The sequence below is a fragment of the Paroedura picta genome, chromosome 1, assembly GCF_049243985.1.
Source record: "Paroedura picta isolate Pp20150507F chromosome 1, Ppicta_v3.0, whole genome shotgun sequence".
Lineage (NCBI taxonomy): Eukaryota > Metazoa > Chordata > Lepidosauria > Squamata > Gekkonidae > Paroedura > Paroedura picta.
The window spans coordinates 72512211-72538815 of record NC_135369.1 but is presented as its reverse complement, the minus strand read 5'-3'; the positions used below and the strand labels follow the sequence as shown (position 1 = coordinate 72538815).

General features: G+C 44.1%; 1 protein-coding gene across 5 annotated transcripts in view; it reads left to right on the top strand.

The window, feature by feature from the left end:
• LOC143839818 (uncharacterized) overlaps nucleotides 1-26605 on the top strand; it is a 71158-nt gene that overhangs the window by 8226 nt on the left and 36327 nt on the right. For 4 of the 5 annotated variants that reach the window (XM_077342402.1, XM_077342370.1, XM_077342364.1 and 1 more), the window contains exons 4-7: nucleotides 20847-21008; nucleotides 22587-22718; nucleotides 23332-23523; nucleotides 26444-26527. In XM_077342402.1, the coding sequence (XP_077198517.1) occupies nucleotides 20847-21008; nucleotides 22587-22718; nucleotides 23332-23523; nucleotides 26444-26527 (570 nt within the window). The remainder of the gene's footprint in view (nucleotides 1-20846; nucleotides 21009-22586; nucleotides 22719-23331; nucleotides 23524-26443; nucleotides 26528-26605) is intronic. The other variant, XM_077342392.1, reaches the window with a different exon arrangement.

Genomic DNA, 26605 nt, shown 5'->3' with positions numbered 1-26605 from the left:
GCCTGCATAGAAGCTTGATATTCACACAAGACTCCCATCAAAACGATTTGCATGTTACAACAGTGAACTAGCTGTTTTCTGGCTGTAACTCTTATACGTGCTGCAAGCATGAAAGAAAAGGACAGATCATATTGGGATCAGTTCTGTGATGCCATGTTAACTTAGTTTTGTGAATCTATGAAACATGCTCCAGTGGGGTAAACTGAGGCCTCAAAATTCAGTTCAGTGGTAGATGAAGTCAAGATTTCGTTCATTTCTCTTTCGTCTCTGGCAGATGCATTACCTCACTGGACTATCTCATAGGCTCCAGGGAAAGTGTCCTCCACACTGACCTTGAAATCTTAGCCAAGAATCTGTCTGTAAATCCTTCATATTTCCCTAGCATTGGGCCATGTAGGATCCAGACTGTGGTTCTTCCTCAAGGCAAATTTTCGTTCATTTTAGGCACAAGCCAACTAGCAAAGATTTCAACCAGCCACTTATCAAAGTCAGCCTCCCTTTTCAAATCAATGCAAAGATTACCTTGTCCCTTGTTTTCACATGTGCTCCTTGCTGCTGCTTGTTGAATGGGATGAGACGATGGGGGAGGGAGCTCTGCCTCTGCAAGCCAAGCAGAGCCGCTCTGCAGGAAGGATGAGATCATCATGCGCTGACAGTCTTGTTTTCCTGCAGCTGATGGATTGAGTGGGCTTCGTATGTAAATAAAGTGCTTATGTCACCTGCATGCTTATCTCCCATTACTGAATAGTGCCTGGGGAACAGCCAAGTGGTCTGGAATACATGGGCTGGTTTAACTCTGCCCAGCACTGTTTCTAACAACCAGCCATTCCATAAACAGGATAGGACCAAAACATCACCCTTCATGCCTGTATGTATTTTGCAAGGTCCTTCTCTTGGCAGTGCACATATCTCTCATAGCTAAAATCTTTTCAGTCTTATCCAGTCAATGAGAAGTCCTAGTTCTCCTTGTAAGGAACAAGTATGCTGTCTGTGAACCAGGATAGTACTACAGAAATGTCAATCTCATGTAATTGGAAAGGGCAGAGTCTTGCTATGGGGCACTAACTAATCAATTCCCTGTTTTGTTTTGTTTTTAATCTTCCTTCCCTCAAAATCTCATATACATACAACTTTACTGGCTGGGGAAAAGAGGATATTCTTCAAAGAAACTGTAAAATTACAATAAAGAGGAGGGAAACCTTCGTATATGCCATTTTTTTCTCTACCCGAAGGAGTCTCAAAGCGGCTTACAATCACCTTCCCTTTCCTCTCCCCCTTTCCACTACACCAACCTGGGGGCTTTTATTATGTTTTTGACACCTATCTATTATATGAACATCCAAAGTTGTTTGAAAATTATGTCTGAAAGTTAAATGTGTTGTATTGTAATAATCAAAATACTCTCCACTTAAACTTAAAATTTCCTCCAAGATATTCTAGAACAAATGTGCCTTTGGGTATTGCTGGAAAGCTTGTAGGGGCAATGCCAAACACACAGGTGGCACCTGAGATGGCTTCCCCTGAAAGCAGGATCTCCTGCAGCAGCCTTCCACACCCCCCAAACCCTTGCAATGATTATCAGCATAAGATGGGGCTTAAGACCCAAGCCATTTAGAGCCATAGAGGTTAAAAGCAGTAGTCCAAATAGAACCTAGAAAAAAACTGGGAACAAATATAGCTGCTATAGTAGCAGCACTGTAGGCTGATTGCAACAGGGACCTTTTACTGACTGCTACATCCTGAACCAGTCAAGTTTCTGGACTGCCCTTAAATGCAGCCTCATGTAGAATACATTACAGTGTGGTAATGAACAGGCTAGTAAACGGTCTGTACCCAAGAAGCATGTCAGAATATACTACACACACAAGGAAAAAGCGGCATTTACAAATTTCCCTTAGATATGTGTAGTGCTTTATCTAGCACTGTGTCCCATTACAGTCTAATGAAGTTGCTATCCCTAGAGCTGTTGCTTGTGTGAACCTAATAGGCCAATGGGTATCTTTAAAAGGTGCTGTATCCCAGAGTGCTCTGCTAACAGAAGGTATGTAAATATCTCAGGGAACAAAGTGTTGTGTGGTAGTAGATTCCTTATCCTTCCGTCTGAATGTTTGACACTCAGGGTAGAGCCTGCACTTACTTTGTTTATTCCATTGTCAATCCTATTGAATTCAGATCGATTTGAACTCGGGTCTTCCTCTTCTCCCCCCTCCCCATTGAAACAGAAAAGTGTTCTGCACGTGGTTAGGTTAGTTCAGAAGTGGGGGGGGGGGAGCCAAGCCTCTTTCTTTCTTTTCTTGAAGTGGGGGGGGGGAGAGGAGCCAAACAGGGAGCCTCTTTCTTTTCTTGGAGGGGGGGAGAGGGGATCGAAGAAGGCAGAAGAGGGAGAAAAAAAAAGCCAAGACCAACAGAAGTTGAGATAAATTAGGGGCTTCTCCTTTAAGGCAAGCTTATCACATGAACAGCTTTGGCCAATTGGGGGTTCTCTACCACGGAGCAAAGCCCAGAATCAAAACAGCCTGTTTTCTCAATTCAGTTCTTGAAATATTGAGCCTTAAAAGCACTCTAAGATATCGCACAATAAAGGTAGGGTCACTCTGGATCAATCCTTGTTGCAGAAGAAAAATTTTAATCGCCCCAAATCAAAACGGAAATCACATTCTGTGTAGACGGCAGGGACTGAATCGACCTGGGATTATAATAAAAGCTCTGTGCAGTTTACACCTAGTTTGTAACTCATCATTTCCATTTGCCTAATAAAATGGGATTCTCACAAAGGGTTTTTCTCTCTCCCCCAAATCAGTTAATCCTGCGTTTCAAAGTCTATAGAGAAACAGCAAGGAGAAACTGTTTTGGCCATATATGCAGTGCTAGGTTTGGGGAAATGATAGTGTTAGCCCTTTTATCATCTTTCTCGTACCATGCACCATTTGAATTGTATTACCTTAATCTTCCAGCTGCTAGTAAGTAGTAGGGATTTCAACAATTGAGGGGCGGGGAAGAAGATATTATAGCAATGGTAGAAGATGTTATAAACAAAAAGGTGTGAGATATGGAAATGCTTGCACCCTTTCTAAACTTCATCCCATTCCATGATATGAAGGTGAGGGGGCTAGGAAGGCTAAACTTTCTCTGACGTTGGTGCTGTGCAATGCCAGGTCCATAAATTATAAGACTTCTACTCTGCAGAATTTTTTCTCAGCAAAAAGTGGGCCTGGCCCACATGACCAAGGCAACACAATTCAAATGGTGCATGGTAAGAGGCAGAGCAAGACTTGGGCACACAAGGACAAGACATCCGCCTTGAAAGAAAATGCTCTGCCTGGTTTCTCAGTCCTCCACCAATCTCAGACAAAAGGTTTTTTTTTTGGGGGGGGGGAGTGGTGATGCTGGTTTAGGAGGCTTTCTGCTTTGGGGCACTCCCCACCACATAGATTCCAGGTATTGAATGTGTAGGCCTGGTAAGGGACACTGTAAAGGGTTTAGTCATCCGTTTGATGCCCTGCAAGTTTCCTTAAGCTGGTGGCCAATCGGAGGTCGCAGTTCTCAGGGGGACCTCAGTGTCCATGCAAAGAAATCCAGCTCCTGCTCCTTGTAAAACCTGGAGCTAACGTCAGCCATGGTGACTCTAGGGCTATCCCAGTTTGCAACTGGTCCCACACATCAAGCAAGATTTAATCTTTGGGGATAAGGATACAAATGGGTCCAGTGCAGATTACAAGAGCATCGCGATCAGACCATTCTGCCCTGAAAGCTCAAACCAGCACCCTGCTTCCACCCTGTATAAGTAGAGAACAGATTCATGCTCATCCAAAGAGACTAATGGATCCAATAGGTTTCCAGAATGCTCTGTGGGATTCTATGCTCCCCAGCAACTCAGTCAATGAGTTGGTAGACAATTAGCACTCTGAAGCCATTGATGAAATTGCCTCTCGATGTCCTGTCTGCTCCTGATCCACACTGACCCCTTGGGATACCCAGGAGCTGCACAAACAGAAATGAGAGCTCATACAGCTAGGGCGAGTTTGTCAGAAAACTTGTGACAAAACTGCAAGAACATCTTATAAGATGCTTATAAACGCTTATGCAATGGCAGTGAAGGCTGCAAAGAATGAGTACTTTGTGGTCTCCATTGCCTCCACTGGCTGTCACCCAGCACGATTATTCAAAACATTTCTGTCTTTGATGTCCCTAGTGAGTAGACTTGCAGAAATTCACAAATTGGCTAATAGCTGAGCTTTTATGCAGAGAAAATCTTGTCACTCCACAGGATTTTTCCACCAAGCTTGATGCAAGTAGTGAACTGAAGCCCCCTTGGCTGTCTCGACCTCCTCAGTACACTTTCCTTGACTGAAGTGGTAGAGCTTGACAGCTGGTTGGCCAACCACTTGCTCCCTGGACCCATGCCCCTCTTGGCTGGTGAAGGCCAACAATGAGAGCGTGTGTGGCCCTCTCTCGGGAATTATCAATTAGTCCCTGACCGCAGGGACTTTCCTGTATAAACTGAAGGAGGCAGTAGATAGGCTGCTTTTTTTGGGGGGGGGGAACCCACAACACTGGATACAACCAACCCAGCCAACTTCTGCCTAGTTTCGCATCCTTCCCAGTCTGGCTTCAGGCCTGGTCATGGAATGGAGATGGCTTTGGTTGCTCTTACAGATGCTATCCAGAGGATCTAGGTGGATTGGCACTACTGATTTTGTCCTGCATAGTGCAGTGGGTTGGACTAGATGACCTATGAGATCCCTTCCAACTGTATTATTCCATGATTCTGTGATCCCGGGTTTTGGGCTAGGATGCCGTTAACATGCTGAAGACATCCAGCTGAATCTGTTAATGAACAGCCATCCATCTACACCAGGGGTAGTCAAACTGCGGCCCTCCAGATGTCCATGGACTACAATTCCCAGGAGCCCCCTGCCAGCATTCGCTGGCAGGGGGCTCCTGGGAATTGTAGTCCATGGACATCTGGAGGGCCGCAGTTTGACTACCCCTGATCTACACCCTCAAGTGTACTGACCAATTGTCTAGAAGCGGTGATGGATTGGCTCAAGTGGGGTCAGCATGCCCCAGATGAGGTGCTACAACTCTTGGCCCTGGACAGGTTAACAACTTCGGCCATCAGGAGCCTGGTGGTGATCCTGGATTACTCATTGATGAAGGCCCATGTCATGAATACTGCCTGACAGCCTTTCTACCATCTTTGCCAGGCACAACAGCTAGCACCTTACTTGGCCACTGTAATCCATGTAATGGTCACCCCCCGATTAGACTATTGCAATTTGCTCTATGCAGGTCTACCCTTGTATCTGATCTGGAAACTTCAACTGGTCCAAAATGCAGCATCCCGGCTCCTTACTAGAACCAGATGGAGAGAGTACATTCGACCTGTGTTCTCCAAGCTGCATTGGTTCCAGATTGAGAACTGAATCAAGTTCAAGGTGTTGATATTGATCTTTAAGGTCCTAAACGGACGGGGCCTTTGTAACTGTGGGACCACCTCCTCCCCTATTCACCTCAGAAGAGCCTATGCTCAAGAACACAAAATCTGCTCAAGATCCCTGATCCCAGACAGGTGAAACTGGCCTCTGCAAGAGCCAGGGCTTTCTCTGCCCTGGTGTTGACTAGTGGGATGCACTTCCAACTGAGATCAGGACCCTGCAGGGTTTAATACAGTTCCTCAGGGCCTGTAAGACAGAGCTGTTCCACCAGGCCTATGGTTGAGGTCCACAGAAATACCAACAATAATTGGCCTCCCTATGTACATAATATCACCTGAATGCCATATAGTAAATTTAACCCCTTCACTTTCTTCCCCCTCCCTCCCACAGGAAGGAAGGTGATGAGCTCCTGGCTCTTGATAAATTGGTTTTAATTAATAGTTTAATGTTTTTATGTGTTTTAATTGGTCGGTTGTATTGGATTGATACCCTGAGCCCTTGGTGAAGGGCAGCTTGGAAATGTGATAAATATAAATATAAATAAAAGAGAAACAGTGTATTGCATTGGCCAGAGCAATGGACCTATAGATGGGTTGGAATCATTTCTCAGTTATCTACTCACTTTGAAAAGTTTTCTTAGCTTTTGTTCTTCATATGTAAGTTTGGAATAACTGTGACCAATATCTCACAGTTTTGCAACAATGCCTCAGATAAGAAATGGTAGAGTTCAATAAATAAAGCGGTGAACTTAGATTGTGAGCTGATTTTACCTTTCCTTCAGCTTCCCCTAAACATCTTTGGATTTGCTGTAGATCAGCAAATAGTAGGGAGCCCCTGCTAAAAGCATGACTTATCAGCTAGTGTAACAGAGTGCTGCTGACTTCAGTGAAGGACATGGATGACACCTTGCTGGGCAAACACAGCCAATGCTGCACTTGGAAAGTCATGTCTCTTCTTTGCTCTGCCAGTGCCATCACAATGGTCCATCGCTGCCCAACTGAGTGGCCACCACCACTCGTCATAGTCTGACAAGGTGATATCTTCACCAATGACGTCGTTCTTCCATCTAGGTCTTTCTCAGAAAAGAAGTGGGAAAGGAGAAAGAGAAGCAGGAAGCAAGAAGGTCCCAACGGGGTGGCTGCCACTCTTCTACTGGCAGAGTTGCACCTCTCCACATGGTATGCCCCCATTGCTCCTCGCCTTAAGGCCTGTTTATGCAGTTGGATATCTTTTATTTGTTTGTTTGGCATGTGAGTGCCACTGGCGGGGAGGCTTTTTTCCCCAGAAGGGTCAAAATCTCCCGAATGTAAGAGAGCTTGGGTTGTACATTCTGTCTTCACTGGCACTTCTGTGAATCTGCACTCTCCTCAACAGTCTTCCAAGTACTAGGAAGCCCACTTGGGAAAGTGAATTAGAGATTGTTCTGTGATAGGGCTGCCTACCACCAGGTGGGATCTGGAATTGTCCCAGAAATATAATTGGTCTCCAGTTCTCCTGGAGAAAATGGCAGCTTTGGGGTAGATTCTATGATATCACTTCTTGGCTAAACCTCCTTCCAAAGACCCCACCCTCATAACTCCAGGAATTTCCCAACCCAGAGTTGGTAATCCTACTCTGTGATCTAAATTTGACTTTGTTGTCCAAATATTCACAGAACCCAGGCAGCTGCTTGTCCTTGTATGTTACTGGCACCAATTTCAGGTTTAGCTTTCTGCTAAACACAGGAGTAGCTCCTCCAGTATAAACCCATTGTTTGCTTTAAACAGATTCCACTTCCGGACTGTTTTCCTGATTTAATTGTGCAGTTACAAAAGTGTAGTATTAACATGTGTTGGCTTGAGGGGGGAAATATATAGAAGTGTTTTAGTTGGTGATGATCTGTAATGATACTAAACAATTTACTTCTGGCTGGTATACCAGCCTACATCTTGTTGCTAGAAAATGTTTCATAAGAACACTCTTTCTTTGTCTTTCTTCAAATAAATTATTTACACAAGAGTTAGCTTTTTTCTTATTCAGTTTCTTCTGATTTTTTACAAGTTCTTTTGGCCCTTGGAATGCAAATTTTCTGGCTTCTCTAGTGTAGTCTTTTGTCATTAAATTTCCACATTATGGTGGGTCACAGTTTTAAAGGCGTGGGTGGGAGAAGGTGAATGCTCTGAACTAGCCAAGAAAAGATAGATAGCTAGGCTACTCACAGCATATCCAGCAAAACATTTTTCCAGGCCATGTGTAAAAATAACTGGTACATAATAATAAGGAAATAGATTAATGAAAGTAAGCCAATCATTCAGTGCAATTTACTGGGCAGTCTTAGGCCAGTCACTTTCTGTTAGCCTAATCTACCACACAGGGTTGTGTGGGATCAAAATGGAGAAGGGGAGAAGAATCATGTATGCCACCCTAAGAACTTAGGAAGAATAGTGGGATGAACTGTGGCAGACAGATGCTTGTTTTCTGCAGAAATGTGTAGTCGCTGAAGTCATGCCCTTGACGAAATCATGCCTTAAACAAGTCTGTTAATCCTTCTACTGTTGGACACTCTCTGTTCAATCATGGAAAGTGTGCCACCCTCATAGAAGCCATGGCAGAGCTCCCGGGATACTTCCACACATAGCTTTTTGGCGTCAGTAGTGTTTGGTCTGTCTGTAATAGGAAGAATAATTTTTCTGCAGGGCCTTTTTAAAAAAGAGAACGTGGCTAGACATGGGCTCCTCTGCAGGGGGAAGCTGTAGAGGTCAGGCATTCCAATAAGAAGAAAACAAATTAAAGTTATATACATATTTTTAAAGTTAATATTAAGGTTTGCAAAAGTGACGTGAGAATTGTTGCTCAGTTTTACCACCTTAAAAATGTAGCTAGAGGAAAACTCCCCTACAGAAATTGTACTTAAGGGAATTCACAATCTGCAGATAATTTATGTAAAAAAGAAAGTTTCTTCAAATGATGGCAAGCATGAGTAACAATACACAACCACAGCAGGTGGGAGCCAGTATGGAGTAATGTATAGAGTCTCAGACTAGGATCTGGGAGACTCAGGTTCCGATTCCCACACTCACAAGGAATCTTGCTGGGTAACCTGGATGAGTTAGGGAAGGGGCCATGACTCTGGGGTAGAACATGTGCTTAGCATTCATTAGGCCCCAGAATCAACCATAGACCTGGCAGAAGAGCTCCGTTTTACAGGCCTTGCGGAAAGCTGGTAAATCCCGCAGGGCCCTCAGCTCACCTGGGAGCTCATTCCACCAGGTGGGGGCCAGGACAGAAAAGGCTCTGGCCCTGGTAGAGGCTAGGCGCGCTTCTCTAGGGCCAGGGACGACCAGTAGATTTCCCCCCGCAGAGCAGGGGACATGGTTAAAAGATGGGGATTCTCTGATTTTTGCTAAAAAAAAAATCTATAAACTAGCCAATTATTTGGGTGACTTCAAATGGAGGTTGAACAATTCCAGTTGTAGAAATGGCCTTGTGGTGCTGTCAGCACAAAAAAGAAGAGGGAGCAAGTATACATGGGCCTGAAGAGTGCCTTGCATTCCCCGAGGCATGGAGCTGAATGAAGTAAAAAGCCTTCAAAAATTGAGAGTTGCTCTATTTGTTATTTGCATATCATCTATCAACAGAAGTGGGTGTACACCTATCACAAAAGGCTGCTAACTTTGGGAATGTATTTTCTAGCTTTGTTAAAGCATGCCTAGGGAAAATATGAATTCAAGGAGCAGTATGAGTCAACACAGCACACATTCTACTTGGAAATATTTAAAGCATGTTATGATTGCATTGTATGTGATAAGGCCTTTGATAAGATCCCCCACGATATTCTTGTGAGAAAGTTAGTAAAAACTGGGAGGGATAAGGTCACAGTCAAATAGATTGGTAATTGTCTGGTTGATAAAAGCCAATGGTGTTCATCAGTTATCCATCTACATCTTGGATAGTGACCAGCAGTGTACCACAGGGTTTTTGCTGGACTAGTATTGTTTAATATTTTCATTATTGATTTGGGTGAGGCAATACAGGGTACATTGATCAAATCAGCGGATGACCTAGGTTGGGGTGGCTAATACTCCAGTGGAAAGGAGTACTCTTCAAGGAAATCTGGATAGATTGAAAAAAATGTCTATAGCCAACAAAATTAATTTTAATAGGGAGAAGTGTAAAGTATTACATTTGGGTAATAATAATATGATATGTAAATATAAGATGGGGGATACCTGGCTTGATAGTAGTATATGTGAGAGGGACTTAGAAGTTATGGTGAACAATAAATTGATTATAATCTAGTAACATTGCAGCTAAGAAGGCTAATGTGATCTTAGGTTGCATTGCTAGGAGCATACAATCTAGAGCAGCCTTTCTCAACTGTTTTACAATTTTACAGTTGAGAAACCCATGAAACATTCTTCAGGCTTTGAGAAACCCAAGAGGTGGCATGATCATGCAGAATATGGTTGAGAAGCATAGCTGTTGAGAAGCATACATGCCCACCTAAGGCTCCCCCTCTTTCCACCCCCTCCAGGCATATCATTAGCCATTTTGGGAGGGCGGGTGGAACAGGTCAACATGACTATATATGGTAGTATCACCTGATAAATGCTTAACAAGTGTTACAATATTAAACATTAATTAACTCCCATTCAGGAGAACTTTCCAGGGCTGTCAAGAAACCCCAGGGTTCCCTAAAACCTTGGTTGAGAAAGCTTCATCTAGATCAGGGGTTCCCAACCTTTTGGCTCATGGGGGCCACATTAGCTTTCCCAGTGCCTAAAGAGGACCACATCTTAAACCAAAAATGTAACAAAATTATTAACTTATTTATTTAGATCAAAAGTAAACATTCAAAGGTAAATAAAGAAATGTTAACTTTAATGCAATCCATTTTGGAACAATATTTTACTGTGGAATCCTTTTATTTAGCTACACATGCTTACCTCAACAGTGTGATTTTTGTGGCTGTTTTCAGTTAGCCAAGGCACTGATGTCCGAGTCAAGGTTTGTGACAGACACTCTAAAAATGTCATGTAAACGTTCATATGTAAGCCTTGACCTACGTTTCAGTTTCACAATTTTCATCTTGGAAAACATTTGTTCACAGTGTATGTGCTGCCAAAGACTGAACATGCCTGCAGCAAATTTCTTTAGGTTGATAAATATATCATGTAGACCAGAATAGAAATCTAATAGACTATTTTCTTTGTAAATGTCTCTGAGATGATCACTGACTTGCAAATCAATTAGTTTCAACTGAACTAGTTGAATCTTATGCAACTTATTAGTTGCATCTTATGGTGCTACTTTAAATGGATTTTGAAACATTCTTATTTCCTTTCTAAGCTTAAGGCAATCAGTGAATCTGTTCTGAAATTCCACCTGCAATAAGTTCAATGCTTTGATGTGTCTTTCAACATCAGTTGCCATCAGTATGCAGATGACACACAGCTCTTCCTCCTGATGAATGGCCTGACTCTTCCCCAGAAACATTAGCCAGCTTCCTGGAAGCAGTGACAAGATGGCTCAAGCAGAGTAACCTGAAGCTCAATCCTTCAAAGACGGAGGTCCTGTGGCTAGGTAAAAAGGGCCCATGTGAGGAAACGCGCCAGTCCACCCTGGATGGCGTAGAGCTTACTATGGCTCACTCCACCAGGAGTGTGATCCTGGATGCTTCCCTCATAATGGAAGCCCAGATCATGAAGGTAGCATAGCTGGCATTCTTCCACCTCCGCCAAGCTACTAGCACCCTACTTGGCCCCGGAACACCTAGCCATAGTGATCCACGCAACGGTCACCTCCAGGCTGGATTTCTGTAACTCGCTCTATGCAGGCCTGCCCTTAGCCTTGACTCGGAAGCTACAGCTGATCCAAAATGCAGTGGCCAGGATCCTCCCAGCGACACCGTGGAGATCCCACATCTGGCCCATACTACATCAATTGCAGTGGTTGCCAGTTGAATTCCAGATCAGGTTAAAGGTTCTGGTAATTACTTTCAAGGCCATATGCGGTCAGGGCCCAGTGTACCTGAGGGACCGCCTCCCTGCCAATGCCACCAAAAGTGCTTTATGCTCTGCCACCACAAATCGACTAATGGTCCCTGGCCCAAAAGACGTTTGCCTGGCCTCGACCAGAGCCAGAGCATTCTCTGTCCTGGCTACCACCTGGTGGAACGAGCTCCCAGAGGAGATCAGGGCCCTGACGGGACTGAAACAGTTCCGGAGGGCCTGCAAAAGGGAGCTCTTCCACCAGGCATTTGGCTGAGGCCAGGCCAACCAACCAACATCTGCAGGGCCCCTGCCTCCCCCTCCCCCCAGAAACCTACTAAGACTCTTGGACCTGTTTGAGTTACCACTGTTTATGTTATGTTATACTGTTATGTTATACTGTCACCCGGTTTATCAATTAATAATATGAATGTTATTATATGTATGGTTTCATGTATAGTTTCAGTTATATGTAAACTGCTCTGAGCCTTCGGGGAGGGTGGTATATAAATATGGATAAATAAAATAATAAATAAATAAATAATATTGAATTGTAAATTCTCAACTTTCTCAAATTTTAGTCCATCGCAGCATGAGAAGTTTGAAAAGTTACCTTCACTAATTTGCTTCACAAAAATGTTTATTTTTGCTTCAAAAGCATTCAATTCAGTATACATGACACACACAAGCTTTCCTTTCCCTTGCAACCTTAGTGTTCAGATTCTCTGTGATATGCATTAAGCTAAATCAAAAATCCATTCAGGGTCAGAAAGTGCTTCTTGACCTTTTCCTTTTTCATTAAGTTTAATGATGAAGGCTGAAAAAACATTTGAGGGCTTTGCCTCTGCTAAACCACCTGACTTCTGCATGGTACAATACATCCCCATATTCTGCATCTATCTCTGAGAGAAATTTTGAAACCTGGTGTAATTAATGCCTGGTGTAATTAATGCTGGATATAACAATACGCATCATGCTTTCCCACTGAAGAATCTTACTACACAAGGCTTGCTGACTGATGCAGTGAAATTTCATGGGAACTGTACCATTTAATTTCAATATCTCTTCATTGATTTTTGCAACTACACCAGTTTTACATTCCACCATATTTCTTGCATGATCAGCTGTGATGCTTTTCCATTTAACCCAACTCAGACCAAGATTTTTTACTGATTTACACATCTTCAAGAATATGTTTTCTGCATTTGTGGTGCCTTTCAAACTATGCAGTGCACACAACTCTTCTGTAATTCTGAAGTTGGAACCTATCCCCCTGATGAAAATTAGTAGTTGAGCAGTGTCTGTAATGTCATTGCTCTCAACTAATGCCAAAAAATAAAAAAAAATAAAAACTTTTTGCCTTGATAACCAGTGACATTTGCAGCTCTTCTCCTAGTTCTTCAACACGCCTGGTGACACACAAGATACCTTCTCAGGAGACATTTCCTCTATTGCTTCAACTATGCCCTTTTTAACAGATTCACCATCAGAGAATGATCTACCACTCTCAGCAATACATTTAGCAACATGATAGCTAGCCCTCACAGCAGACATTAGAAATTCTTTCTAAAATTATTTTGCTGCAAAAACATTGATTTTTTAAAAGAGTATCTTGTTTACCCACACCTCTCCTTGATATATTGAGTAGCTCTTGTGACAGGATTCAAAGTGACTTTTAATATTGTACTCCTTTAATACTGAGACAGTTTCAAGACATATCAGGCAAACTATCCTTGTTTAAAACAAAGAAGAACTCAGTAGTCCATTTGTCATTAAAGACATGGTGCTCATCTGCAATTTTCATTTCTTTGAAACAGAACTTCCTTTTGCAGACATTTAACAGGGTTTTTAGCAGAGCAGCAGTTGCAGAGTTTCAATGTTGGTTCTTATATGCCGCTTTTTCTACCTGAAGGAGTCTCAAAGTGGCTTACAATCGCATTCCCTTTCCCCTCACCACAACAGACACCCTGTGAGGTGGATCAGAGCAATTTTCTCAGTGCTGTGGCGAGCCCAAGGTCTACATGCAGCCAGCTGGGTGACCTTGGGCTAGTCACAGTCCTGTTACAGCTGTTCTCATATAGCAGTCCTGTCAGAATCATCTCAGCCCCACTCACCTCACACAGTATCTGTTGTGGGGAAAGGAAGGGAAGGCAATCAGTTAATTCAACCATTTTGAAACTCCTTCAGGTAGTGAAAGGCAGGGGATAAAAACCAACTCTACTTCTTCAAAAGTTGCTCCTTCTAATTGAATGAGGCATGGAACTATGCTTGAAAGCACAAACCAGTGGAAGATGCCAGGGTATAGTTCCTGCTTCCTACCCCCAAAAAACAACAGTCTCTTGATCTTTATCCCAGGCTTTCTCAACAGGGGTTTTGTAAAACCCTGGGGGTTTTTGACAGCCATGGAAGGGTTTTGCCAATTGGATGGGAATTAATTATTTTAAATATATTTTAATTGAAAAAATTATCAGATGCTGTGGCCATATATGGTTATGTCAATCTGCCCACCCCCTCCCAAAATGATCGATGACAGGCCTGGAGGGGGTAGAAAGAGGAGGGACCCCAATCATAATAATTCTTGCTGGCTGAAGCTCATTGCATGTGGTAGTGACTAGAGTCTGAAGAGGTAAGTACTCTCATTTTAACTTAACTTAGTGAAAAGCAGGGTATAAGACCAACTCCCCTTCTTAACTGCGTTGGGGGGTAGCAGGGGGCAATGGAGTGGTGGAAGCCTGCCCCAGCCCTGTTTGCTGCCCAGCAGAGTAGACCACTGGTATTGGGGGAGTGTTGGGGGCATGGCAGGAAGGTGTGGCCTGGTGACATCACTTCTAGGGTTTCTTGAAGCCTGAAGACTATTTCAGGGGTTTCTCAATTGTATAAAGATTGAGAAAGGCTTTTTTATACCTTAGCACAATTTCATTCTTGTTCATGTCCCACTCCACCCCATCCTGCCAGGTAGAAGGTAAATGAAGAAGAAGAAGAAGAAGAAGAGTTGGTTCATATATGCTGCTTTTCCTTACCCGAAGGAGGCTCAAAACAGCTTACAGTCACCTTCCCTTTCCTCTCCCCACAACAGACACCCTGTGGGGTGGGTGAGGCTGAGAGAGCCCTGATATCACTGCTCGGTCAGAACAGTTTTATCAGTGCCGTGGCGAGCCCAAGGTCACCCAGCTGGTTGCATGTGGGGGAGCTCAAATTCGAACCTGGCGTGCCAGATTAGAAGTCTGCACTCCTAACCACTACACCAAGCTGGCTCTCAAAGAGAAAGCTCTGGGGGAAAATATAGGAGAAAGTTAGGTTATGCTTGAGTTGAGTTCTGCGGCTTATCTCAATGCAGAATTGAACAGGACTTAGGGTGGAGAGTGTTATTCTTGGTTGTGACACAAATATGTATTATCTAGGTTGCCTCTACCTACTTGACATGTCTTGTCCTTAATACCTTCATGTGGACTCCTGCTGGACTTTTATTAAGAAATTAACTATTCTTGCCATCTGCAGCATGCTGCAGACATGTTGGACTTAGTTGTTGCCTGTTGAGAGACATAAAACATCACTGGCAACTCTATGCAACTTGCTGGTCTGGGTGAACTGTTTCTGTTCAACACTTCCTGTATTGGACCACGTTCTACCTCTCCCTGTGTCAAAACTCTTCTCTGGAGTCGTTTGGACTTCCTCTAGGGAACTGAATTGCATTTCTGTGAAAGTGCTGAGAAATCTCTGCATGATCCTTCCTTTCCCCCCTGCCCCAAACTCCCACACATTTTTAGAGACCTGTAGTTTCCAGGGATCCTTAGGTGAGCTAAAATAAACCATCAAAATGTATTGAAACAAGGTTAAATTTGTAGTGTAGATGTGCCCTAGCATGAACTTTGTTCTCTGAGTTGCAACCCTTTTCTGCCAAAACTTTATTGTTAGCGCCATAATATGTCTGAGCAATGTTCAGTTTATTTCATGTCTTCCTGACCTGCATCACCTTGTGTTAAGTCTTAAGTGCTATTCTTGCTATACATACAGTAGTGTTATACTTTTTGATCTGTGCTGTATAATTTAGGTGCAGTCAGTTCTAACCTCCCTTCCTGCTATGGGATTTGAGATATATATAGTTTATACATTTAGCCCTCCGTTGTCGTTTGCTGGACCTTGGGCTGAGCTTGGAAAGGGGCCACTTCTGAAGTTGCTTTGGAGCAGTGACAGAACATGCCGTCATTGCTGAGCACAAAAACAAAGCTTGGAGGAAATTCAGCATTTCTCTCATTCGGGGAGTTACTTAAAATCTCTAGATGGCTGCCTGGTTTGTCCCCCTTACAAACCAACACACAGACCCTGCCTTTCAAGGTCCAGAAGTCAGCCTTTTGGTTCATAAACCCTCTTGCTGGAGGGCAGAAAGTTCATTAGGAAGGAAAAATCAGTTTGTTTTCTCCAGTGCCTGTGGGAGGGTGGTGGGGCAGGATAGTGGCATGAGATGAAGACAGGGAGCCTCTTAGTCTTTGGTGTGCGTGTTTTGCTTGTGTGATGCCTCGGGTTTGATTTCCAGCATTTTGTGTGGCAGTGGTGGGAAAGGACTTCTGCGGAGCTGCATTTGTAACCTGGTTCCACCAGCCATGAGCATAAGTGCTGAGCTTGACGGTTGATTATCTCATGACTAACCAGATCCTTTTATGAATGAACAGTGGAAAACATTGAGGGACCTCTGTGCAACAGACAGCCCCACAGTTGAACAGACAAAGAGTGATGGCAGAATAAATTGATTCAGGCTTGTGCAGGCAGCTCATTATATCCTTTTGGGCACATTCCTGGGCCGTGATGTAGGAGATGGCATACTGTCTTGGAAGAGTCTCTTGCTCAGAGGAATCAGTGTAGAGCGAGGAGCTCCATGGCTATCAGGCAAACTAGATATAATGTGGGCATTCATGCTTTATATGCCTGTGCCTGTCTCTTACAGCGGGGGTGAAGTCTGCTTTGAACATCAAGAGAGGCATGTGAGTGTGGTGGGCTGACTCCTCTGCCTCCCTGTTAGCTGTTAGCAGAGTAAGGTTGCACACCCTGATTTTAGAATAGGTAAAGGTTTATTAAGGCATTACCATACTTGATAGCGCAGAGGAGAGACAGAGACAGAGACAGGAGCTGACTACATGCCTAATAGAGAGAGAGAGAGAGAGAGAGAGAGAGAGAGAGAGAGAGAGAGAGAGAGAGAGAGGGACTGTGGCTTCTGAGAAGAAGCAGGATATTGCCCCTAAGAGTAGCAATCTGGAGACAGACAAGGAATGACACTTAACGGGAGAGAAGGTGCTGACCGCACTATCCTCTCTAACAGTCTTCTTGCTGCCCCCTGGAGGGTCTTCTTCTCTTCTTCTTTGTACACCAGACATTGCCTTTTCCAACACAAACCACTGCTTCACTTCACTCGCCCTTCTCAAATAGCCTGGCCCACTTCAGTTTTGAAGCCAGGCTTCGAGAGAAGGCTCTTGAAGGAGAAGAGTGGTAGAAGCTTCAGCTCCCCTCCCCTGCACACTCCTTTTGATACAAATGTTAGATCTTCATTCATTTTCCACTTTATTATTACTATATTACGTTTTAAGTTTATTGACCGCATCCTCCCCGCTACATACAATAAAAGTTATTAAAGTTTATCATACTACAAATGTTTTTCCTCCTGCCGTACCACCGTTTTGTTCAGTCACCACCATCTTCCTGGCAGTTCCCCCCCTCCCGCTTTTCCCAGCCACATTGATGGGAGTGGGTGAGTGTGCAGGGGAGCCCATGCTGTGGGGGAGGAAGGGCAAACTAGGGGAATAGAGGAGGGAGGGAGGGAGGCCCAGTGTAGTGGTGATCTAAACTGCCCTGTCCTCAGCCGTAGACCTGGTGAAAGGGCACTGTTTTACAGGCCCTGTGGAATCATGGGGACTCCATCAGGGCCTGGGTCTCTACCAGCAGCTCATATGTGAATGAGGCCGATGGGTGAGCAGTATATTTGGCTTCTCCTGACATGTCTAGTTTGGCTGTGACCTGCAGAAAGCTGAATTCAAACATGTATGGAAATATATCAGGAAGCTTGTCAGATATTAATTATTTGGGGAATGTGAGGTTCTCTTCACCAAAACATCTCAGTCCTGATGTTTCCCCTGGCTGGCTTTTTTATTGTTAAATTTGATTTACAGTCCAACCCTTTCCAGAGGTTCAAGGCAAAGCTCGTTACAATTTCTTAAAAACGTAACTTGAACCTTTTTTCTTTGATACAATTTTTTAAACCATCCAGCTTTAACCTTCCTTCTCCAAACCTGAGAACCACCCAAAGCCAACTGATGTAAGGAAATCTTGCATCATTTCTAGAAAATGGTCAGGCTTGGGTTTGAATTCAGCAGTTAAAGGGAATGTCTTTCAGAATGTCTTTCTTCACAGACAGCAAATGTAATAGGATGTTCCCAGGCATTTTAAAATAGCTTAAGTTGTTGGTGCACCATAGAGATTTCTGGGGCATTATGGCTCAAAACTTTTTTTTTAAATGATATGCAGTTCCTGTGGATGAGGTGCCAATTCTCCCTGACTGTATGGGGTCAGTGGGGCCAGCATGGTTTCCAACAGTGCAAAAAATGTGGGGACAGTTGCTGGGTAGGTCCAGCCTAGGTGGGTCCAGCATGTAGTAAACATACATTCCCAGTTATCCTTACAGACCATATTAGCCAGAAGACTGTGAATCCCTGTGGAGTAGCCTTGTTCGAGAATTGCAGCCCAAGCAAAAAGAATCCTATTTTACTGATGCCACCCATTAATTGTCTCTCTATAGATGTTATTTTTAGGGTTTCATATAAAAATGATGACCTTTATAGAAGAGAGCTGATTGCCTTTCTTAATAAGCAAGATAAGGACCATGAATTGTTCAAGAAATATCATCATACTATATCTAAAACAGGAGGTTTCTTTTTTTATTAGAATTGAGATACTCTTATCTCAGGGTGAGAATTCTAATTCAATAATGGACAGAAAGGTAAATTTTTATTTCTGCCAATGACCAAACAGGAGATTAATTTTTTTTAAAAATCCCCACAAACGGAAGCTGAATTTGATTTTAGTTTCTTCCACTGTTCTGTCATGGTTCAAAAAACAATCAAGCAGCCTGTTCAGTATATACATAAGAAGCAAAGAAATCTGAACAGGGGCTGAATAAAGTACAGTAAATGTAACTAGTATACAAATGAAAAAAGAGGATACTTGTCTGTATTTCTTTTTTTCAATTCATTTGTAGTCTTTTCCAAAGCACCATCTGATAATCGCTCTCAATGTATTTTCCTCAGTGAAAAAGACTACAATAAAGTTATATGACAAAAGTAAATTAATAAAAGTAAACTTTGTCACTAACAGTGAGGGACTAGAAACGTATGTCTTGATCATAGTGGTCTTTTATGACTCTGTGCTTCCTCTAGGTGGCGAATGGCCTCTTTTTGGACACCATTTCTTAATTACTGTTTTCATGACAAGAGTCATAAATGTACTTGGGCACTAGCTAACTGGTCTTGTAGTTGTCACAAATACTCTGTCAGGAGTGTTTCTCCCTGTCAAGAATCCCTTGATTAGCTTTCCCTTTTGGTCATACTTCAGCTCAAATTGGGCAAACCAAGTTGGATACTTGGGGGCGGTCCCCAAAAGTAAACAATAGAGGATCTAAGAGAGTCCTATTGACTCATCTGCTCATAGATGTACTTGTGCAACATCATCTTCAAGGTCTAATTAAACTATTCAGTTGTTTGGTAGTGAAGATTTGGCAAGTGCCCAAGGCTTAACATAACTGCTTCATCAGCACTGCTGAAAATGGAGCTGTCCAAACTGTGAAGAGTTCCTTGAGGATCCAGCTTCGGAGGAAAAGTATCGTAGTGCCTGAGCCTCACCTGTGGTGTGCACATTGTGAAACATGATGGCCTTAGGGTAGGAAGTAGTCCCTGAGGGCCAACAAATATTGGGAACCCCTGGGGGTTCAGTCCTTGGCTATTCACTGAACAGATGTTTGAATGACAGGAAGTGGTGACAGAGGGGGACCCAAAGTGGGAGATGAGCAGAGACTGCTTGGCACATGGTCCAGGCTCACCAGACATTCCACACATCCTGGATCACCGAGGGCCAGAAGAATGAGTCAGGATGCATGCTAAGGTGTTCCTGGAGCCCTGGTGCCCACCGCACAAGTTATCATGGGCCTCCCTCCAAGATTTCTGGGGCACTAACAGCTGGCAGAAGACTGGGTCCCACCCCAGCACAACTCTACACCATACCTAACCCCCTTGGAGAATCTGAGGAAATGTTGAGGCCTGTCATGTGTTCCAGACTTCCCAATCACTTACCAAAGCTTCTCCAGCATGGGGCCCCCTGCTTTAGCCCATAATTAGGAATCTGTACCCCACTGCTGCCTGGTCCTGGAGGTGGTGGTTTCCACTGCTTCATCAAATGCAGAGAGGTTATTTAGGGGTAGTGCCTCTTGTGGCATGGTAAGTGTTTGCATGGCAAGGTGGAAGCTTGGGGCATCCCAGCCTCAGAGCACTGAGTAAGGCAAGGATTCTACTTTTCCCAATTCCATCCCTTTCATTTCCGATCCCTTTATCACTGAGCATTCTATCATATGATGATAGAAACAGGCTGTGCTGCACTTCCTTAAAATGGGGAGGTTTGGTGGCAATAAATGACATCTTACTGAAATGAGCTCCTGCTGTCCAGCAAGGCCATCAGTAGTCAACTCACCACATTCACCACCAGCAGCAGAATTGGTGGCCTCCAGGTCTGTGCTGTCACCTGCACAGCTATGGCCCCTTTGGTGCTACATTCCGCCAGCAGACACTCCCTTGTGAAATGACCCCACTATGCACACATTTGATAGCATGTTTAATACAGCAGAAGGCCTCTTCTCGAAATGAGGTGACTAGTGCCTGGTAGTAATTAGCCCTCTTTTAGGTGATGGCCCAAAATTTTCAGCAGTACATCTCAGGGGTGACCTTGTTACAGTCTAGGACGGCAGCTTGTTGTGGTCAGCCCCATCATCTTTGAGCATGGGTTTGAGAACACCTTGTACTTCACCTTTCAGATATGGCCTCAGAATGAAGGTTCACTGATCCCATGGCTAGTGGATGGCCTCAGCTATACACTCAGATATTTCTAGGAAAGCATCAAGTATATAGGGAACCATGTGCAGTGAGACTAAGGCATCTTTTAATTGAAAGGTTAAAAATATTCCTGGTGTGTAATAGTGATAAGATAGAGTAGTAAGGCAATCTGTGTTTCCCCATGCTAATGCTTATAACTTCACAGCAACCCGTACGTTTAGGGATGGGACACTAAGGCTCCAGTGGAATCAATTTTATATCCTAGCCAGATCAGTGTTAATACTAAATATCTGTAAGGACATTTCTGCTTCTGGCTCAGTCTGGGCAAGCTAACATTCTTTCTGTATCCTCCCTAGATTGCAGGATGTGCTGTTTCAGCTCCCTGGAAACAGATTGTCAAGAACACAGAGGAAAGTGGGGTAGTGGGGTTGAAGCCCTACATCCAGAGCAACACAGAGCTGGCAAACCTTTCTCAGCACAGTCCTCTTGTAGCCCAGTTCAGCTGTGATGTGATGCAGGTAAATCTTCCCCTTTGGAAAAAGAAGAAATTGGCTTCATTGTCATAGAAGTCTGTAGAACAAGGCAGCAAAAGGCCATGTCCTACTCTTATTTCCAGAACCAAAATAGAAAAAGAGAGCAGTGTTTCTTTGCCAGAGGCCTTTCCTCTGTTAGCGCAAGAGGGACATGCAAACGGAAGGAGTCAAGGTTCTTTGGCTAGAGAGAAGCTGTTGTTATGGTGTGAGATCATCCTTGGCAGCCTGTTCTAGTACAGAAAGCCATAGGAGAGGGTCAGCCCACAGAAACATCTAATATCTTTCCCCTCCTCTTTGAGGGGAAGGGGGCATAAAATAAAGCCCATGAAAGAGGTCTAGTTGTTCTCAAGACAAAAGACTTTTCATCACTTGAGAGCCAGTGTGGTCCAGCATTTAGAGTGTTTGTCGAGGACAAGGAGGGTCTGACCCCGGATCCATATACTGCTCGGGAAGCTTCCTGGGAGAGCTTGGGCCAGTCGCTCTCTCTTACCCTAACAATCTTCTCAGCATTGTCTCATCACTTTGTTGCAATATTCCCAACTTTGATATTACCTGTGAACTAGCCTAGAGCTAGTATTTCATCTCCTCGCTTAACAGATGCAGGACACTGAGCACTCTGTCTTACTGATTTCTATCCCATCCTTGGTTGTTTCCACGAGGGTGGTTTCTATCCTATCTTTATGTGGTTTTTCAGTTCCTAGAGCAGCCCACAGATAAAGTGCAGCTGCAGTGGGACTTCCATACAGCAGGCTTCCCAGCCTCAGCCCTCCAGCAGTGGCCACCCAAAAAGGCCCCGGCCCTGCTAAAGGCCAGGCAGTCCTCTCTTGGGCTGGGGACCGCTAACCTGTTCTGATTCGCAGAGTGTAATGCCTTGCTAGAGGGATAAGGAGATAGGCAGTCCCTCAGGTATGCTGGACCCAGACCATAAGTGGCCTTGAAGGTCAAAACCAGTACCTTAAACTTTATCAGGAACACCATTGGCAACTAATGCAGCTGCTGCAGCACAGGCTGCATATGGGCCCTCCATGATGTTCCAGTGAGGACCCTCGCAGCTGCGTTTTGTACCAGTTGCAACTTCCAGGTAAAGAATAAGGGTAGGCCAGCATAGAGCGAGTTACAGAAGTTCTGAGATGACCATCACATGGATCACAGGGGCTAGGTGTTCTGGGGCCAGGTAGGGCACTAGTAGCCTTGCTTGGCATAGGTGGAAAAATGTCAGCTTGGCTGCCTTCATGACCTGAGCTTCTGTAGAAAGGGAGGCATCAAAGGTCTCCCCCAGATTCCTGGCTAGAAGTGTGATATCCAACTGCACATCATCTAGGCTTCCTGATCTGAACCCTTCCTCTCCAGCCTCAGGGCCTCTGTCTTGGAAGGGTTGAGTTTAAGATGACTCTGCTTGAGTCAGATCATCACTGCTTCCTAACAACTGGTGAATGTACCCAGGGGGCAGTCAGGTCGGCTGTCCATTAGGAGATGTAAGAAAACAAAGTCCTGCTTCCCAATGGCATTGAACGGAGGGCAGATAATCCGGGCAGTGTAATGGCCTTTTTCTGTGTGTTACAGGCTGAAAAGTGGGTGCAAATGAAACTCCAGGACCTGAAGGATGGTTGCAGTATTCAGGAATGGGAGCGAGTGGCTCAAACGTTGCAAAGAGACATGAAGGACTTTGAGAACACCATGATCAAACTAAACCAGGTACATTAAAGTCTCTGGACAAGCCCTAAGCCCTTTCCAGCCTTCTGAGAGCCATCTTGGTGTAGTGGCTAAGAGCAGTGATCTGGAGCACTGAGTTTCATTCCCTACTCCTCCAAGTGCAGCCAGCGTGGTGGCCTTGGGCCAGTCACAGTTCTCTTGGGGTTGTTCTTGCTGAACAGTCCTGTCAGGGCTCTCTCAGCCCCTTCTACCTCTCAGGATGACTGTTGTGGGGAGAGGAAGAGTAGGTGATTGTAAGCCACTTTGAGATTCCTTTGGGTAGTAAAATGTGGGGTCAAAAAAACTAGCTTTTCTCTTCTTCTTCTTCTTCTTCTTTTTCTTCTTCTTCCACCTTTTTTCTTCTTTTTTCTTCTTTTTTCTTCTTTTTTCTTCTTTCTTCTTTCTTCTTCTTCTTCTGTCACTCCAAGTACTGAACTGTAGTCCCACAGGACTAACTGTTCATTCTCCTGTAGCTGGTCAGATGTGGCCACCTATAGGTGGATCTCTGCGTTTCCCCCATTTTATGCATGCCTCAGTTCCCTGTCAGTGCTTTGATAAGGTGGAATGGTTGTAAATCCAATTTCTCTAACATGTTTCTTTCCCAACAATGTCATAGATGGGGGAGCAACTCCTGGTTCAGTCCACTCCCAGTGCAGAGACAACGAGGAGACAGCTGCAAGCTCTGCGAGAGCAGTGGCAGCTGCTGAAGCAGATGGCAGCAAATCAGAGCAAAGCCACAGGCGGGCTGCGAAACCTACAAGAGTTCAACCAAAAAGCTGAGCAACTGGAAGCTTGGATCAGGCGGAAGGTACATGTCAGGAATAAATTAGGCTGGAGATAATGGGATTCATTGTGGCTTCTCTCGAGCCTGGCTAAACAAAGAGGTTTGATTTTTATTCTGGTCTCTCAGGGATGGCCCACTGGAACCAGAAAGGGTTTTTCTTCTGAATACTGAGCCTATTTTCTCTCTCTTTAATGGGATGTTGCTGGGGGGGGGGCTTAAATTGTAAGAGTGGTCTTGAGTTTTACCTCAACTTCCTCAGCAAGTGTCTTTCAAGCTGATTCCATGGATGGATTTTCAGCAGTCTGAATGATAACCATATTCAGAGCTGGAAAAAAGCTTTCTTCCTGGCCAATCTTGCAGAAACCCTGAGGATTTCTGTGTGTATGTTTATGTGTTGTTCGATTCATCACTTTTGCATGAGTGGCTGGTGGTCTTGCCTTTTTTGCAAGTGGTCAAATAAGGTGCCCTTTAATTTCTTCTATCTTGCAATTCTGGAAATTCCAGAATACAAAATTTCATTATGAGTAGCTGAAGTAGCCTGTGATTGGAAAAAGGAAGGGCATGTAGAGTTCAGAAGGTTTTAGCAGGACTGTACAGGATAGGGACACGACTGAAATAGAAAGGAAAATGCTCTGTGGTTGAAGTTGCTATTTGTTTATTTGATGGATGCAATTTATATACCTCTTATCAACTGTTACATCCCTTGGAATGACAAACAGCAAATATAAAATCCAACAATAACATACAATGAAATAAAATAATGGCACGTTTGAATCCAGTGGCAACAAAACTGCTAAAGGCAAGCTTAAAACCTATAAGCCCATTGTTCAAGAGGAAGAGAGAGGTGGACAGCATTGAATTCAGATAAGATAAATTGACAGATAAGCACATAGTATTCACTGGCAGACAAAGTTACTTTTTTGCCATGGCAACAAGTCTCTGCTAGTGTTTTCCCTGGGAACAGACCTTTTGTCCAAGCTGGCCCTTTCCCACCAGAAAGCACAATAAGTTACAAGAAGAAGAAGAAGAAGAAGAAGAGAACATCTTCTCAGTTCCAAAGGATAAGAATGGTTCCAAAGGTGGAATGGTTGTAAATCCAACTCCTCTCATGTGTTTCTTTTCCCTACAATGCTGCAGGTGGGCAAGCAACTCCTGGCTCAGTGTCCTCCCACTCCCATATGGCTTGAGCACAAAAGCTTTCCTTCAGAGCAACAGCCTTGGTCTTGGGTGGCCTTCCTGTGACTAGTACACCCCGTTCTCACAAACTGGGGGCTGGCATGCAGCATGTCAATGCAAGCACTGCCTGTGCCAGTGGTCCTCGGTTCTCATTACAGATAACATCAGTGGTGGGAGGCTGCATGCGGGAGAGGGTGCATGAGTGAATAGCTCACTTTTGTGCCCATGAGGTGGGTCCCCTATATGCTATTCATAAGTAAACCCTCCGTTGAAGGTCAGCAGTTTATTATATTGACAAGGTCACTTGGGATTCTGTTCGGATCCATGTTCCTTCTCTAATGTTGTTGTGCTCACTATAGATGAAGCTGAAGGCAAGAGCCTTTCTTTCCACTGCAACATCTGCAGCTATTCTGCTAGTCATGTTGGGTCACTTAATTTTTAAAAATTACAGTAAAATGTTTGTATATATTTTCTTCTAAACACCACAATATTTGCTCTTAAGCAATGAGGTTAAAGGAGTCTATCATAGTATGTCATGTCTTAAACATGTTGTTTTTCCAGTTCTCTAAGCCTAATTCTACTGCACTGTTTATTAGGGGTCTTTGCTATCTGATTGAATTGCTTTTCCTACTTTGTAAGCTGCCCGGAGTCTCAGTGAGAATAGTAGGCTTTGAAAGAAGTGGGAGTGTTTTCAGAGAGGGGGGGTCTACAATCTAATCTAAATACATAATAACAATAATAATCAAGTTCAGCATTGGAGAGTAGTTTTTATTTATTTATTTATTTATTTATTTAGATTTAGATTTTTATACCGCCCTTCCCTACGGCTCTGGGCGGTTTACATAAAACATTTTTCAACATTCACATAGAACACTATCAAAATCAATATCAAAATCAATATAACAATATAACAATAACAACAACATATAAACTGGAACAATTAGAACGGCACTTCAACAATAACTTGACAATCCCTCAGTCGGTTCGTTCCCTCAGTCTGGGGGGCACCTGTAGGTGTTATGGCTCAGTCGACCCCACCAAATGCCTGGTGGAAGAGCTCCTTTTTGCAGGCCCTGCGGAATTGTGGAAGTTCCGGCAGGGCCCTGATCTCTTCGGGGAGCTCATTCCACCAGGTGGGGGCCAGGACCGAGAAGGCTCTGGCCCTTGTTGAGGCCAGACGTGCCTCTTTAGGGCCAGGGATCCGTAGCCAGTTGGAGGTGGCGGAGCGTAGAGCTCTTCTGGGGGTATAGGCAGGGAGGCGGTCTCTCAGATACACTGGGCCCAGACCGCGTATGGCCTTAAAGGTGATTACCAAAACCTTAAGCTTAATCCGGAATTCAACTGGGAGCCAACCAAGTTCTTGAAGTACCAGCCACCAGTTGCCACCTATTTTCATCTAAAGCAGAATTTCAAGGTAGAGACTCCTGGAATGCTGAGGAAAGCAAAAAATAATTTTGTAAAGTATCAACATTTCTCAGGGGTTAAGGGGGTCATCCATCCACCTCTGTGTTGGGAGATTTATGACTGGAGATCCAGTGTGGTGTCGTAGTTAGAATGTCAGACTAGAACGTGTGTGACCCAGCGCTGAATTTCCACTCTGCCCTGGAAGATTGCCTTGAGTCAGTCACCTGCTCTCAGCCAAACCTGGGGAGAAAGGTGGGGTGAAAAACCTGTAAATAAAGAAAATGCTTCAAAATAGATGCCGTGGAACTTGCCACTATGACTTCTGGAGCCTCTCAACCTAAACCACCTATGTTATATCTTTTAGGAAGAGAAACCTTTGCTAGCAGCTCTGCTGCATGAAAATACAGACAAGATCCAGCTCACGCGACGGATCCTTGATTTAAAGCAGGTGAGGACCAAAGAACTGGCTTGTTAGGTCTCTCAACTGTGTGCTGATGGCTGTTTCTAGACAGTGCTGCATGCCTGG